The 14,047-nt window shown below is 38.2% G+C and overlaps 1 protein-coding gene across 3 annotated transcripts; it reads right to left on the bottom strand.

The window, feature by feature from the left end:
- Positions 1-3,138: 3,138 nt before the first annotated feature.
- Positions 3,139-13,842, bottom strand: LOC110984326 (uncharacterized). 3 transcript variants are annotated; one of them, XM_087142194.1, is made up of 12 exons: positions 13,689-13,842; positions 12,111-12,436; positions 10,960-11,256; positions 10,479-10,793; positions 9,986-10,306; positions 8,783-8,836; positions 8,409-8,528; positions 7,697-7,721; positions 7,108-7,193; positions 6,655-6,777; positions 5,965-6,086; positions 3,139-5,402 (listed from the first exon to the last, which is right to left on the bottom strand). In XM_087142194.1, exons 2-12 carry the CDS (start codon positions 12,328-12,330, stop codon positions 5,124-5,126), a joined length of 1,962 nt encoding a protein of 653 aa, XP_086998320.1. In that variant the 5' UTR covers positions 12,331-12,436; positions 13,689-13,842; the 3' UTR covers positions 3,139-5,123. The 3 variants fall into 3 exon arrangements, with proteins under 3 accessions (XP_086998320.1, XP_086998321.1, XP_086998322.1); XM_087142195.1 differs by lacking the exon at positions 8,783-8,836; XM_087142196.1 differs by lacking the exons at positions 10,960-11,256; positions 12,111-12,436 and having other exon boundaries at positions 13,689-13,837.
- Between the last annotated feature and the right edge of the window lie 205 nt (positions 13,843-14,047).

Raw genomic sequence — 14,047 nt, 5'->3', positions numbered from 1 at the left:
TTTTCCTATACTTTACACCGATCAGCAAAGTTATTTATAAGCCGTATTGGTACAAAACGTTTTAATAGTTATAGGCAATTTATGTTATACTTATTGATTTTGTAGTATCAATTGAAGATACATGTCTTACCTTGCATCTATTATAAGGTGCAACCTGGGCTTTTAAGTGTATGTCACTATTAGTTCATGTATTATCTGCATGCAAGGATTCACTCACATGAACATTACTGTTACTAGTTTCTACACAAATAGCAGTATCAAAAAGTGAAAGCGCTGACGTTTTGTTCTTTAAAACTGATGCTACTGAAAATGAAATTGTAAGTGAGACTAAAAGCGCTTCCCCAGTGCAAACACAATGGACAGCTTTAACATAAATAAATACTGGTCTCATTACATGTATGCTATACCGTTGTGCTTTGCCTTTGAGCATTGCGAAATCACGAATTTGCCCTTGACCATTGTGAAATCAGGAAAGCGTAAGTTGACATTTATTGTTTTTGTTACTTACCGGTTTGTATTTCTCAGAGTGTCACCTGCAAATCAAAACAAGGAAGACAATATTTGTTTAACCATGCTACCACTTGTACTGCATTCTCTCAAATATAAAATTAATTACCGACTGTTTGAAGTTTACGTATGACTCATTGCGGTAACCCTCTCCCAAAAGGGGAAAAATCGTCTACCCCCCTAAAATTGAAGAAATAAAATCTGTCTTTAAATTTCTTTGAATTACACAAATAGTCAGTGATTATTTGCAGAGGCATTAGCAGATTCGCAGAGTGACAAAGCAGAGAAAAAGCAGCGGCAACACCAGAAGTTGCTTGGCGATAAATATTGTGTACACACCTGGGACCTGTGGGAATAGACTAGGGCTCGAAGCCGAACATACTTACGCTGTCTGCGTCTCCAGAGGAAAATTGTCAAGGCGATTAACAGGAGAAATGACACTGGGACGGCATTTGCGATGAAGATCATAGTCCATTCGGTCGTCTCCATGGCATCTGCATTTAAAATGGAGAAATCTATCATCTGTCCTTGTGCATAGCAAAGGCATCGCGAGCTTAAAATTAGAAGAGGTGAAAAAGAGAGCAGAAGTTTACTGACTAGAATAACTTTACCTAGGCTTGTAAGACATCTTTACAGGTTGATTGTCGAGAACGAGTAAAACTAGGGGGCGCTAGAATTCCAAGATTTGCGGGTGCTCAACCGTATTCACAACTTCATATTACTATTGAGAACAGGATGAGGAAAGTGCTGGGTTTAGGAAGAGCCCTCCTCCACAAAATACCAAAATAGTTGGTTAAAGAAACATTATCATTCCTTGTCGCTATACCGAGGAGCATTACTTCGAGCAAAATCAAAGTAAATCTATTGTAATTTCTCTGTTGATGCAAAATTCAGGTTGTCGGTATATATCGGCTGAACAAATGAAAAATCAGTCCCCTCGTCTTTGGTGTGGGTTTTACAAGGTCACATAAAACATGTTTGAAAACTTGTAGCATCGGATCAGATCTTGTCAGATCCTCATATTATAGGAAATACAGCCAGCAACGAGGCAATCCAGATTAATCTAATCATATGAATTATTCTGCAGCTGATTATGTAACTGGCAACATACCCATTTTTGATAACATTTCTCAAACTGAATATCAACGAGGAGTATTGCCTCCTGACATTTGTCCTTGAAAAATTTTGACTAACCTTTGTATTTTCATATTTCATCAGAATTATTCTTAAAGAGATCTGTAGTTGTACATTCACTCTAAAGATCAACTTATAGTGTCAACAATGTCTCTGCATTTTTGTAATGGAAACATTAATAACAAGATACCGATTTACAATCCAGAAGGAAAGAGGAGAGATTCAAACTTTGTCAATCTCATGTGTTCCTGTCTTTTCAGAACATTCCGAGTTATGGAGTCAACATTTATCGGAAAGGTTGTAAATAACAAATGTGTTTTGCAGAAAAACCTTAAGAGTTAATAGGCTGAATTTGAGTTGCAGTGTGTGCTCTGCCTCGCTTTTTGATTTTGTTTTGTTTTGTTTTGTTTGCTTTTTCTTCATTGACATTGGAATTCGAATAACCTCCTGCATAATGTAGCAAAGTGAACACTCATATTCCATTTTTTACACTACGAGCTAGAGCAAGCAATAACCTAAAGGAGATGTTTTGCTTTGAGTCACGCATAGGTCTTGAAATATCAGGCACTGTACGTCTTGTGGAAAAAAACGAAAAGGTATCTACGTGTGTGGCATGCATATAAAAACCAAGTAAAGCAATGATAGAAAGAGAGCGAGTATACATCAAGGGTTTCTAAAGGAAAAAGATACAAAAAACAAAACTGAGCATGGAAAAAAGGCAACCAAACAATCAATAAAAATTAAACAGCAATTTCTTCTGGAGAGCTGAAAATAAACTCACTTGGCGTTCTGATTGTAGAATTTGGGGAATTTCTTGACGGCTGAGCAGTTGACTTCTCTCTCCTCCCATCTTTCGATGTTTTAGTCAGGTTAAATCATGCAGTTTATCAAATGAAATGAGTAACCTTTTATTTCAGTTTGCAGGCGATTCAAGAGGGAGAATTAATTAAGAAGACCCCTGTGAAATTAAGTCATTTTCTATTCAAAAGCTGTTCCCCTAAACTCTCGTCAACAGTTTTCCGGTTGTCTTATGCAAAATTTCGAAACAGTAATCTCGTCAAAGAAACGGACTCATTTCATCAAGTATTGCGGTAGCAATTGTATACATATCATTGGTTAGAATCCACGTATTATTTTTTTGAGTTCTTTGCTGAGCCTGTATTATGTGAATCACAGATATTTTCTATTAAAAACCAAACGTTTGCAGACTGAATTTATTTTCATGCTTTTAATGTTCACTTTTTTAGTTTTTATGCTGGAAAGAAACGTATTCAGTACAATAAAGCAAAGCCAGTGAAGAACAGAGGACGATTTTTATTAGAAGGTGCTATTCGTGCAGGCTTTTTTTGCTCTATCGCAGATTGCTTATCGCAGAATATATAGGCCCTGAATATCGATCACTATCTGTGAAAGATATCAATAAGTCGTGATGATACAGAAATCAAACTGGAGCCAACACTGCCGGACATTAAGAAGAAGTACGTCAGAACTTGTGAGCTTTAAGGTTATCGTGTTTACTTCGTCCATAAAGCAATACATGAAGCATTCTGCCTGAATCATTGTTATCCAAATTGGCTCTTCAACAGTTTTCCGGTTGTCTTATGCAAAACTTGGATTCCTGCACAAAATATCATAAAAACATGTCTAGAGAAATCATAACGAATGGTGACTAAGGTAATGTCTCAGGGATTCCCTAATTTATGTATAAAGTGGATTCTACAATGCATTAATCCAGTTAATAAAACATAGAAGTAACATTAACAACGTGACATACATGTAACTTGAAACGGCATTGCAGGGTAAAAAACGAGATAAGATTCCAATACCCCATTCCTTCATTTAAAAATGCACAACTTTAATTAAATTGCAGCAAATAAAAACATTAATATTAATTAATGTTTAAACTTTTGCCTTGCCCGACTTGTATGATAACACTGTATACTCAGTTTTTCCCTCCGAATGCATTAGGTTAAAAAATCCTAATATTAATGAACATCACCTCGGCGCAAATCCATCCTTGAAAACAGTTGTTCCTTGTACCCGCTGCTACATCTGACTTGAACCAGCCAGGTGACACCCGCGAGCTTGGTGATCGAATGATGAAGACGTCCGCACTAACGAGCATATACCCTTATATTTTTGTCACACAATTGGTATTGATTTTTTTTTCAAGTTGATATCTGTTGGCCTGTCTGGACGGAAATACTAAACATGTACGTCCGGAACAGGTATCTCTCCTATTTAAATGTATCATTCTAGTTAGGGATATTGCATCTGGTGCATTGGTTGTTTCAAAGTGTTTGTTGCAAATGTTTGTGCCCAATAACACTGTGATATTCTGTATGCATTTAGCCATACATTATCCAGTCCAACCTTTTATCAGTGTTAGAGGGGACATAGTTTCAGATTATTCTCACCGGAAGGAAATTTCATCACAATTGTTAATACTGCACCAATTTATTTCTACATGCGATCTACTGTCATACATGCTAGGCCTAAAGTGTGAAGATAAATATACGCACAGAGCAGGAAGTAATAGCATTACATGTATGGGGACTTGGCGTAGTATTACTCGATGTGAGTCCCACCATAATCACATTGCGTTGTGAAACTCTATGTAAACACAGGACATAAAGCCATAATTGTAATGCACTCCACAATCTGTGTTGAAACCCTTACTGAGCGCTTTGCTTTATCTAATTAATACCTTACATTATGATGACTCAGTTCTTATTGTACGCGGTTATAATGCACAACCCCACTACAAATAGTACTCTATTCGTGTATTTTAGTTTTAAAATGTAATTAATATTACATGTTTGTTTCTTAAATGCATTTAATAATGGTAAATGGATTTACTTATTTGTTTCGAAAGAAAATACAAATAGAACTAAGTCTAGAAAACAATGACAGGCATATATCTGCAGTACATTACTCAACTTATGCTACTATCATATAACAGTATTGCATTCACTTTGATAAATCAGCCTATAGGAATAATTCAGCGAAAGTCACTTAGTGTGTGATACTTGTTTCACATTGTCGGCTTTTTCTGGTTAGTGCTCTTTTATTTTTGAGAACAAATTTCTCCTCATTTAAACTTTAATTAATCCTGTCATTATCCTATCTTGTTGTTATGCATGAACAGTTCAGTTCCTTATTGAGCGTGCATCATGCATGATAGGAAATACATGTATAGTGTCGTTTTTCTAGTCAAACCAAAATCTGGACAAACTATCATTTGGACAATTACAATTTCATGTAGTATTAATGCTTCAGCTATAGCGTTACATGTTTTTGAAGCTACAATTTCATGGATTTCCTGTAGTTTCAACACGACCAGCACCTAGAAATTATTTTTGAACCATTTTCCATTGAAAAACTGGAATCGGCAACTCATCTCTTGAAAAGAAAATAAATTTACAGTTAGGTGTTTGAATAACAGGCTGTGTTATTGCCTTAATTCCAAAGATGAGGAAATTTCAGTAATACTGCCAATCTCGTTCCAGAGGGGGAATGGGGTTACCACGGAGTGGAATTGGTGGAGCATTCTCCTCATTGGCCTCTGGATCCTCAACACTTTGTGTTTCCTCACCCACACTCGAGGAGTCATCAATGAAAAAGGGCGGGGCTTCACGAGGAGCTGAAGACAGTAGGTACTGGTTGATGTCTGCGTATTGAGTGGGAGGCCGAGCGGGGATTGATGGGGCTGGTGTCGATTGCGTCTTGGTGTGATGGAGGTCGGCGTAGATAAGGACTTTCTGAAAGGCAACATAGTAAAAGAGAAGAGTTGTGCCGTGAATCATGCACGAATAGCTATATTGTTCAACCAAACAGGTTTAATGTAACATGACATCGACAGCCTCGACACGGACTTAATTTAAAATCCTCAAGAATCAGGTTGGCAATTTCTTGCATTTTTCTCTTTTAATTCTTTGCTACTTTGGTTTAAATAGCACTCAGGGAACACTGTGGCATGGGTTTTGCCTTTGAACTTTCATTTTTTCTCTAGAAAGTGAAACCTCCACGTAGGACACAACAGATCAGCAATGCTGAAGGAAACAAATCTGTTCTGTAACCTTTGACCTCAGTATACATTATTTCGTTGTGGCACAAGTTTGGATTAAAACAAAATTATGGAATGCAGTGCCAGAAATCGTTTGTTTTAATGTTTTTTAAAAGGAATAATCTTATTTCGTATCAATTTTTTTTATTTTGATTTCTTAGCGAAAGTTACAGATTCGTTTTGGCAATGTTGCCCTGATTTTCGATTTAAAAAAAGGAGGATCTTCCACGCTAAAATGTCAACGAGATCCATCCTACCTGTGATTGGTCACAAAGTGTCGTCAAAGTCACAGTGGATGATTGCTGGCTGCTTGCTCCGGGGACATCGCGTCGCTCGCGGGGTCTGACAGAAATGTCCGTCACGCTATTTCCTATATGAGCTTGGTTCATAATGGGCAGTGCGAAAAGAGAAGTCTGCAAATTAGCACGCATTATGCCACTCGAAATTCAATTCTCTGTTTGAATGAGTTAAAGTGTAGGGTGTAATGCTAACGATCCAGTGTTTCGCATATTAACTGGACGACCCAAAGGTCAACATGACTCAAGCCTTCAAATCCAAGCTCCAGTGGGGTCATGTCTCTGGCTTAATGAAGGAATCTTGTCTTCTGTTTCTTAATGCAGTGGGAGAAGAAATGTATTGTTAACATCCATCTCTTTTTCTCATCAAAGCCAGGAAATGACCCGTAATATGGAGTCTCACCGCTCAGGAAGACCACAATATATAAAAAGGTTTTAAAAGTCAAGTTGCAGGCCCCCGTCTTATATAAATGGCTTTCTTGAAATTCGTTTCTGGATCCACTTTGAAAACCTGTGACTAAAAACACGACGCCAGGAAGCTGTTGTGTAGTATATAGTGCATTGAAACTACACTGCAATATGTGTGCCATAAAATATAGACCAGTGTTGTGGAATTCGTTAATGTGTCATTCAGTGTGATGAAACAATTACCTGGACTGAAACGCCGGACGTTCGTATGGCCTCTGGCCTCCACTCCAGATGACATTGTTGTTTGAGGAGGGTGGCTACACGCAGAGAAAATGTCATTTTCTACATATATGTTTCCCGAGTTTCCTTGAAATTGCGAAAACGTCATGAATTATGCATCAGTAAGAAGTTAAAAATGCAATTTGATATTACATTTAATTGAAATGATAATGAGAAAACAAATCCATTGACCATATGAGTTTGAAACACTATTTTGTCTTACTTAATTTAAAGGGGGACTTATGGGGAAGGCTAAGAAATTTAAGTAGCATTAAAACTTGCGAAAAAAGGCTTTTGAATTGTCTGCTGTGTCATGTTGAATGTTCCGATTGGCGGAACGTATTTCCTTCCAATTACTCCATGATTCCTAGGTAGTTGTTCAATTTGCAAATCTATAAATGAGCAACTTAAGCATACCTGATGCTCCCACGACTGTGTTCAAGGCAGAACTCACAGGGACTGTGGGCCTGGGGGATTCGGTCCTCCTGAAGAGTACAACGGGCCTGAAATAAAAACCGGTAGTAACCAATAACAAGATGAAAATTCAGGAACAAGTCAAACATGGAGAGCAAACAACTGGGTACTTTATCGCCTTGTTTTTTCAACCGTGGGGGCTGGGGTAGATACTCTTTACCTCTGCTTACACTTTAAAACTATGCTGTCCATTTCAAAACAATCTTACTCTCACCTTACAAATTGTGTTTATAGAAGCCAAATATTATGTGTCCAGTTCCTACCAGCATCAAGGCTTAATTGCTAAACCCTATATCAATCAGTAGGCCTACGCTAAACATGCTCAGTGTTTGAACACGTATGGTTACAAGGTAATAGGAAGACACTGAGAGCCTTATTTTGAAGCGTGTTCCGCAGCAGATATCTAAATAGTGTAAGTAGAAACAGAATGCGCAAGTATCAAACATACCACAAACAAGGCCTGTCAAGGAAGGAAAGCCCTATTTGCGTTTGGTTTTGTGTATTTTTTGGTATATTTCCTCATTGTACTTACTCGTGTGCTTCAGTGAGAGTGTCACCTGCAAATGGAAATAGATATAAGTAGACCAATTTGTACATAGGCTAGCTCTGTGTTATAATTCCTGTCAAATGCCTTTATTTTTTTAAATACAATTAAATCAGGTAATGTGTTATGAAATACTTCTCTTTATTATTTTAGTTTCGTTTTGTTTGGTTGAAGCACTCGCATTGGGTAGAAATGTATTCTCTTTTAAAAAGTAAAAATTAGTCACTTAAAGGTTGCAGATTTTCCAGTGTTGGTCTTAAGCTTCCTTTTTTTCCTCTGCATAATCTCTTCCCGCTCCTTTGTTTCCCCCTTTTAGTTGCCTTTCCTTCTATAATGAATATTCATTCGGAAAACCGACTCGGAGGAATGATTTCAAGTGTTTGTGATTAATTGTTAAGCACACGCATTACTCGCGCAAAGGAACCCTGGCAACCAGCAAGGCTCAGTTACACAACTATGTTTATTAACACCATCTAGTGAATGAAAAAAAAGGTTTCAAATTTAATTAATCGGAGACCATAGCTCTTTGGGGTTGAGACGGAACAGCAGCCGGAGCAAACACTGGGGGAGTTTAGAATTAGCATATGTACATAAAAGTAAGAATCCACTATCCGCATGGTAAACACAAAGGCAGCAAAATGATAGCAATATCAACAACTGGGTTATCGGTAATTGTGGAATTGAAATGATAACGACTTACGTTTTCGTTTCTTCCAGAAGACTATCCCTATAATTACTGCCAGGAGAAGTAAAGCCGTGACACCGATGGCTATGGAGATTAGTGTTGACTTAGCCTGTCCTGTGGGCTCTTGGAAAGTAGCTAGGAACACAAAGTTTTGTTTTAAATAGAACACAGGTCAAAATGAAAAAGAAATTAAGAGTGCACAAAAGGAAACAAGGAAATAAAAGCATTGTACCAAACAAAAATACTGACTCATTGACTATGATCAACTGCTGTTTGGTCAAATACAAACTAATCTGATCAAAGCAAAAACATAAGAAATAAGTCATCCCAACATCTGTCCCTTTAATAAAGGGGAAAAACGCTGAGTTATTACAGCCCCAAAGACTTACTGGCTGTGTGCACGGTTGACGTGGAATCGGTGTCGATGTGTTGTGGAGGCTCAACTGTTAAAAAATAAATTCTCGATATTCTCGAATTTACGATAAACACCCGAGGCAAATTTGATTTTAACGGTGACAAAAAAAAAGAAATCTTAAAATCGTTGGTAATATGCAACAAATCCAAAAAAAATATAAAGAAAAAAAAACGAAGCATATTTAAGTTATTTCAAAATCTGTTAAATTATAACAAAGTAAATGTAATGTAAAGGTCTGTTTTTAGATCTGAAGAAGAAAAAAAAACCAAACAGACACAAAATCTCTAAATAAACACCTGATTAAATAAAGACGGATTCCCCAAGGTTTCAACCTTGCCGGTAATAGAGTACACTGTGCGTTTTATAACTGAACACTTACTTGCATGAAATATCGGTTTTTAAAATAACGGTGAATGACAAGGACGTATGCTGCTTGCGTAAACACAGAGTATTTTGTCAACGTATTAATTTATAAGCCTTAATCTGCAGCATATTTAGTTATTTTGCGCATATTATTGGCATTCATTTTGGTTGAAATCATAAACTTAATTACTACAGTCAAGGAATATAGGAAGAGCCACCAACATAGGGCTGGATAGCTCAGTTGGTAGAGCATCGGCACGGTGTTCTGGAGGTCGCAGGTTCAAATCCCGCTCCAATTAAATTCTTTGTTCATGTTTCTAATCGTTGGTAAGTACCTACTTAGTTTTGCTGTATAGTTTGTTTCATGATTTATGTTCAAAAAGCTGCATCTTCTCTTTTCACTACTTTCCATGTTGTATCGTGTAATTGGGGCGTGATCCCTGGCTATATGGTGCTTCAGGTTAAATGGCTTCTGGCTAGCACCTCCGAACGGAGGTATTGGCAAACGGGAAGAGCCTTTCACATAGCTGGATAGCTCGGTTAGTAGAGCACGGGTAGGGCGTTTCAGATGTCGCAGGCTCAAGTTCTGTTCCAGTCAATTTCTTTGTTTGTCTGTACAACTTTATTCAATTTAGATTAGGGTTAGAATGTACTTCATTTGTGCATCGGGCAAACAAAAACTGCCAGAATGGCAGGTAATGCCCGATGAGAATCGTCTTAGTGCAAGAATTTGCAAGAAAGGGCACAACACTTGCAAAGGAAAGTACATGTTTATAAGGAGAACTAACGCTGAATAAAATCGAAGAAAACTTACCTGCTCTTTGTTGACCAATCAGGCGAATCGTGAAAGACGCATTCTTTTTTAGCCCTATTGCCGTACACGTGAAATTCCAACGCTGTCCTTTCTGAATAGACGACACGACAAGCGCACTGCTTGTGTTGTACAAGTTCGCCCCAATAACACTTGTTGTCTCACTGGTGTCCTTTCCATCAAAGCTCCAGATGATCTGTGCAGGTGGTTTGGTATCAGTGGCAAGGCAGGTAAAGTTGTGAGTGGTGCCTGTCGGGATGAACACATCGCCTCTCAGAAAGTCCTTCGATGAACTGTTCAAGATGTATACAGCGTCGGGGTCAACTGTAGAGAATAACAATGATGCTGGCATAAATATTAATTTCAAAGTTCATATCTGTACAAAATACTAGGCAATGTGCTTATAACTTTCGATCTTACTGTAGATTCCAGTGAACACTTCAAAACTAATGGAATGTTCAACGGACTTTATCGTTAGTGTGTTGCATTTGCTTACCATTGACGGTCAAAAAGATATGGCTGGACTGTGTGATGTAGGACTCGCTGACCTGACAAAAGTAATTTCCCTCATCGGCAAAATCAAGATTCCGTATGGTGAGATTGCAGCTCTTCCAGTCATGATGAAACTCATACTTTTGGGAATCCTCAGCTCCAGAGGTCTTGCAAGAATCGTATGAAATTCCGTCATGGAGCCACTTAAATTTGAGTCTTGGAAAGGCTTTCGGAACACTGTTTACTAAACACTTCAGGGTAGTGTCACCCCATCTGACCCCAACATCCTCCGATAATCCTGTCTCGATGACCAAAATCCCTATAAAAAGAAATGATACTGATTCACACGATCACCGTGATCGCCCAAGCACAATCTTTCAGTGGAAATACAAGATAGGAGGACGGAAAGCGGTTTTCCGTTTCTATCATTACCAGTTATCTCAGTCTATACAAAATCTCTAGTTACTTATTTCACGAACACTTACTCTTTCGCACGATTACTTCAACAGTGTTTTCGTCATATTCAGATTCAAACACTTTGCAGGTGAACGTCGTCCCATTCATCGAGAGGGGGACATTTGGTATTACCAAGGCCCATGTCTGATTGTCAATAGTCCCTGACAAGTTTGTGACTTGATGGGAACACAAAGCAATTACTGAATCACCCACACTCCATTGGGCATCAGGTCCATCAGATGTGCAAACATTGCTATGTTTAGCAGCAGCTCTGCACTCAATCACGGCCTCATCTCTCTCCAGGACTTCAAGAATCGAGAACTTTGCTTTACCAAAAAAGGAAAGGAAAAAACAGTTTTCATATCTGAACTGTTCCTGTATTACTTTAAATTTTTTACAGTCACACTTCCGTTTCTTTTAAAAAACTTCTTAAACTTAATTCAGTGTAACTTTATGTCTGTAAGTCTGTTGTTTGGAAAGGTGCCAAGTGTTCCTCAATATATCAGCGATCAATCACGAATTATTTTACTAAGTGAAGTGACTCACAGGATGTCGGGTACGGTTGGGTAACTAATTCAAATTTATATTGCTTCAGTCGGCACCAATATCATTTTTTTTTAATATAATTCTTCCGTGTTTCCTTTAGCGAACCAGACGATTGAATTGTTTTCCCGTGTGACTTTTTTTCGTTTCTGGCACGAGGACGGTTATTTCAGTTTATGTCTTACCAGGTAGTTTTTGCAAATGGAATAGGGAATTCTGGGTAGTAGATCACTTCGGACTGGACAATTCGGAGAACTAAGTAAAGATGCGAGGGTTCACAGGATTTTGGTTTTTGAAGACATCCTCTCGATAAAGACGATTTCTAACTTCCTTTCTTTCTGCTGTACTGCGACACCTAATTGGTCATGTGAAAGTAAATTGAGGAATCCCAATAAAGCTACAACCTAATGACATCACGCTTTGTTTGCATGTGTGCTTTTCTATAGGGGCTCGATTGATCGTGTTTCACCCTACTAAAGCTGGAAAGCGCGCTTGTAAATAAGTATAAATACATTGCTACAGGTCGAGTTATTTCAACACAATGTACCCTGTGGCAAGGTCAACTTTGTGCAATAATATGGTAATGCCTGGGCTTTAATCATGATGACGCAGGCCTGAAATTAGTCATAGTAGTTACCACTGATCACGGCAAGTGACGTCGACATTTGCGTTTCCACGGCGTCTTCGTCGACTACTCGACATGTCAACCTTGTCCCATTCATAGACCTCTGGACGTTCAATATTGTCAATTCACCGCTGGTATCATCAAATCGGAAACCTTCAAGGACTCTGCTGGCCTGCACGAAGCTATTGTGGAACCATTCCATAGCCAACTCAAGCTGCCCCCAGCTTGACATGGTGAAACCGGCTTTTCGAGATTTGTGTCTTTCACCTGACACTGCACTGTCGTGTCTGCTCCTTCTTCAGATTGAATCAGCGGGGGCATTTTACGTATATGCAATCCTGCAGTGTATTACCATAAAATGATAATAGATTTACCTAACGTACACACTCAAATGAGAACAAAGGGATCACTGGTTTTTATTGCTTATGTATGCGTTCAAAACGCCAAGCCTTGCTAACGAGCCTGACTCGTGGACTTTACATCTCAGGTATTCTAACCCCTTTAATCGATTAACACGAAATAGTGCATTGGGTCAAAAAGAACGTCGTCCCGTTAAGTTTCTTTTTGGCGTATTTTCAATTTAAGGCGGTTCCTGAATCCATGTACATAGAAGTTGTTTCGTAAAATTGCCAACTGCACAATGTTAATTAATCATCTTTGTTCTGCGTGAAGAAACAACGTGGCCAAAAACGATTTCTTTTAAATTTCTGGCTTGGCTTAGATTTTGCTTAACTGGCTACACTCGGCTATCGGATTCCTACAACTTGGTGCTATCTCTTTAATAAGAAATCTACTGCATTAAACCGATTACGATGATGTCCATGTCAAAAACTGCATTTTGTTTTCATGAAGATATGAGTTAATTGCCTTCCAAAGGTATAGCGTGGGGCAATAAAGGGGAGAACTGTTGGCAACTTTCGTTTTGTCGTTTTCACAACAAATTTTGACCAATGGGGGATGTGTACAAATGTAGGACTTACAATTTGACATTGGGCAGACCTCACGACAAAAGCGTGTTACTACGTGTTGCCTCCTAGTTTCAAGGTCGATGTCAGCGTATGCGTTTGAAGTAAAGAGGCATAACTTGTTACATTTTTGTCTACTTTTTTCATTATGATGCATTATCGATGGTTCTGTGTTGATCAGGAAATACTCAATTTAACAGGACTGGATAACAAGTTTAAAGATAGATTAAAGATATATGGTTTGACAATTACCTCCTATTATATGTGAAATTCTCATGTTTATGCAAAATGAAGTATTACAGAACAAATGTTTTAAGTAATTAATTAAAAATGAACCCCTTCCAATTAAAGATCCTTAGTAGAAAATATTACGTCAGTACACAAAGGTCTTTTTATTCATAAGCACGCAGTAAATTTGAAACAAAAAGAAATTAAGATATCACAGAACATCATACAGCAAAATAACCCACGTTCTCTGCAAGAGTCCCATCGAAATAAATAAATAAGGGAAGTGCAAAGAGAAGATGACGGTATTGCCAACAGCCACTTCAGATAACAAACGAATCAGACTATCCAAAATTAACTTTGTTCGCACCTATTTTTGAATTCCTGTATCTAATCTTACCTCCAAACCCGTGAATCACAACAACCAAATATGCAGTGAAGAAAAGCACGTAAAGGCGGTCCATGTTGGAAGAGATGAGTGGGAAAGACCTTTGGAACAAACAGACTTTAATCCACAAAACTGGGTCGTGCCACAGAAAGAGTCTATTGATAAAGGTTTCTGGTAATAAATTCAAAGCAATCACCCCCTAACCTCTAAATAATGAAAGTAAAAACGAAACTAAGACTTTGCGAGATAAAGTGGCAGATCCTGTCACCTTGTTGCCAGATTCAAACACAAGTTAATGAGGCGGGCATCTAAAGGTCTGATACATAGCGCCCTCAAGGCCCAGAGAAGGTACATTCCAAATAAAGTCTGGT

The sequence above is a fragment of the Acanthaster planci genome, linkage group LG10, assembly GCF_054643075.1.
Source record: "Acanthaster planci isolate LZ-2023a linkage group LG10, COTS_SCS, whole genome shotgun sequence".
Lineage (NCBI taxonomy): Eukaryota > Metazoa > Echinodermata > Asteroidea > Valvatida > Acanthasteridae > Acanthaster > Acanthaster planci.
Note: the sequence above shows the minus strand (reverse complement) of the source record. Positions and strands in the feature narration are given on the sequence as shown.

What these genes read in the sequence shown, in the direction of transcription:
- LOC110984326 (XM_087142194.1), bottom strand. Translation starts at nt 12,330, where the DNA reads ATGTCAAGCTGGGGGCAGCTTGAGTTGGCTATGGAATGGTTCCACAAT. An exon ending in GTCACTTGCCGTGATCAGTG is followed by an intron (nt 11,257 to 12,110) that starts GTAACTACTATG and finishes TTTTTGGTAAAG; the next exon opens with CAAAGTTCTCGATTCTTGAA. An exon ending in ACTCTCACTGAAGCACACGA is followed by an intron (nt 7,194 to 7,696) that starts GTAAGTACAATG and finishes TTTTTATTTCAG; the next exon opens with GCCCGTTGTACTCTTCAGGA.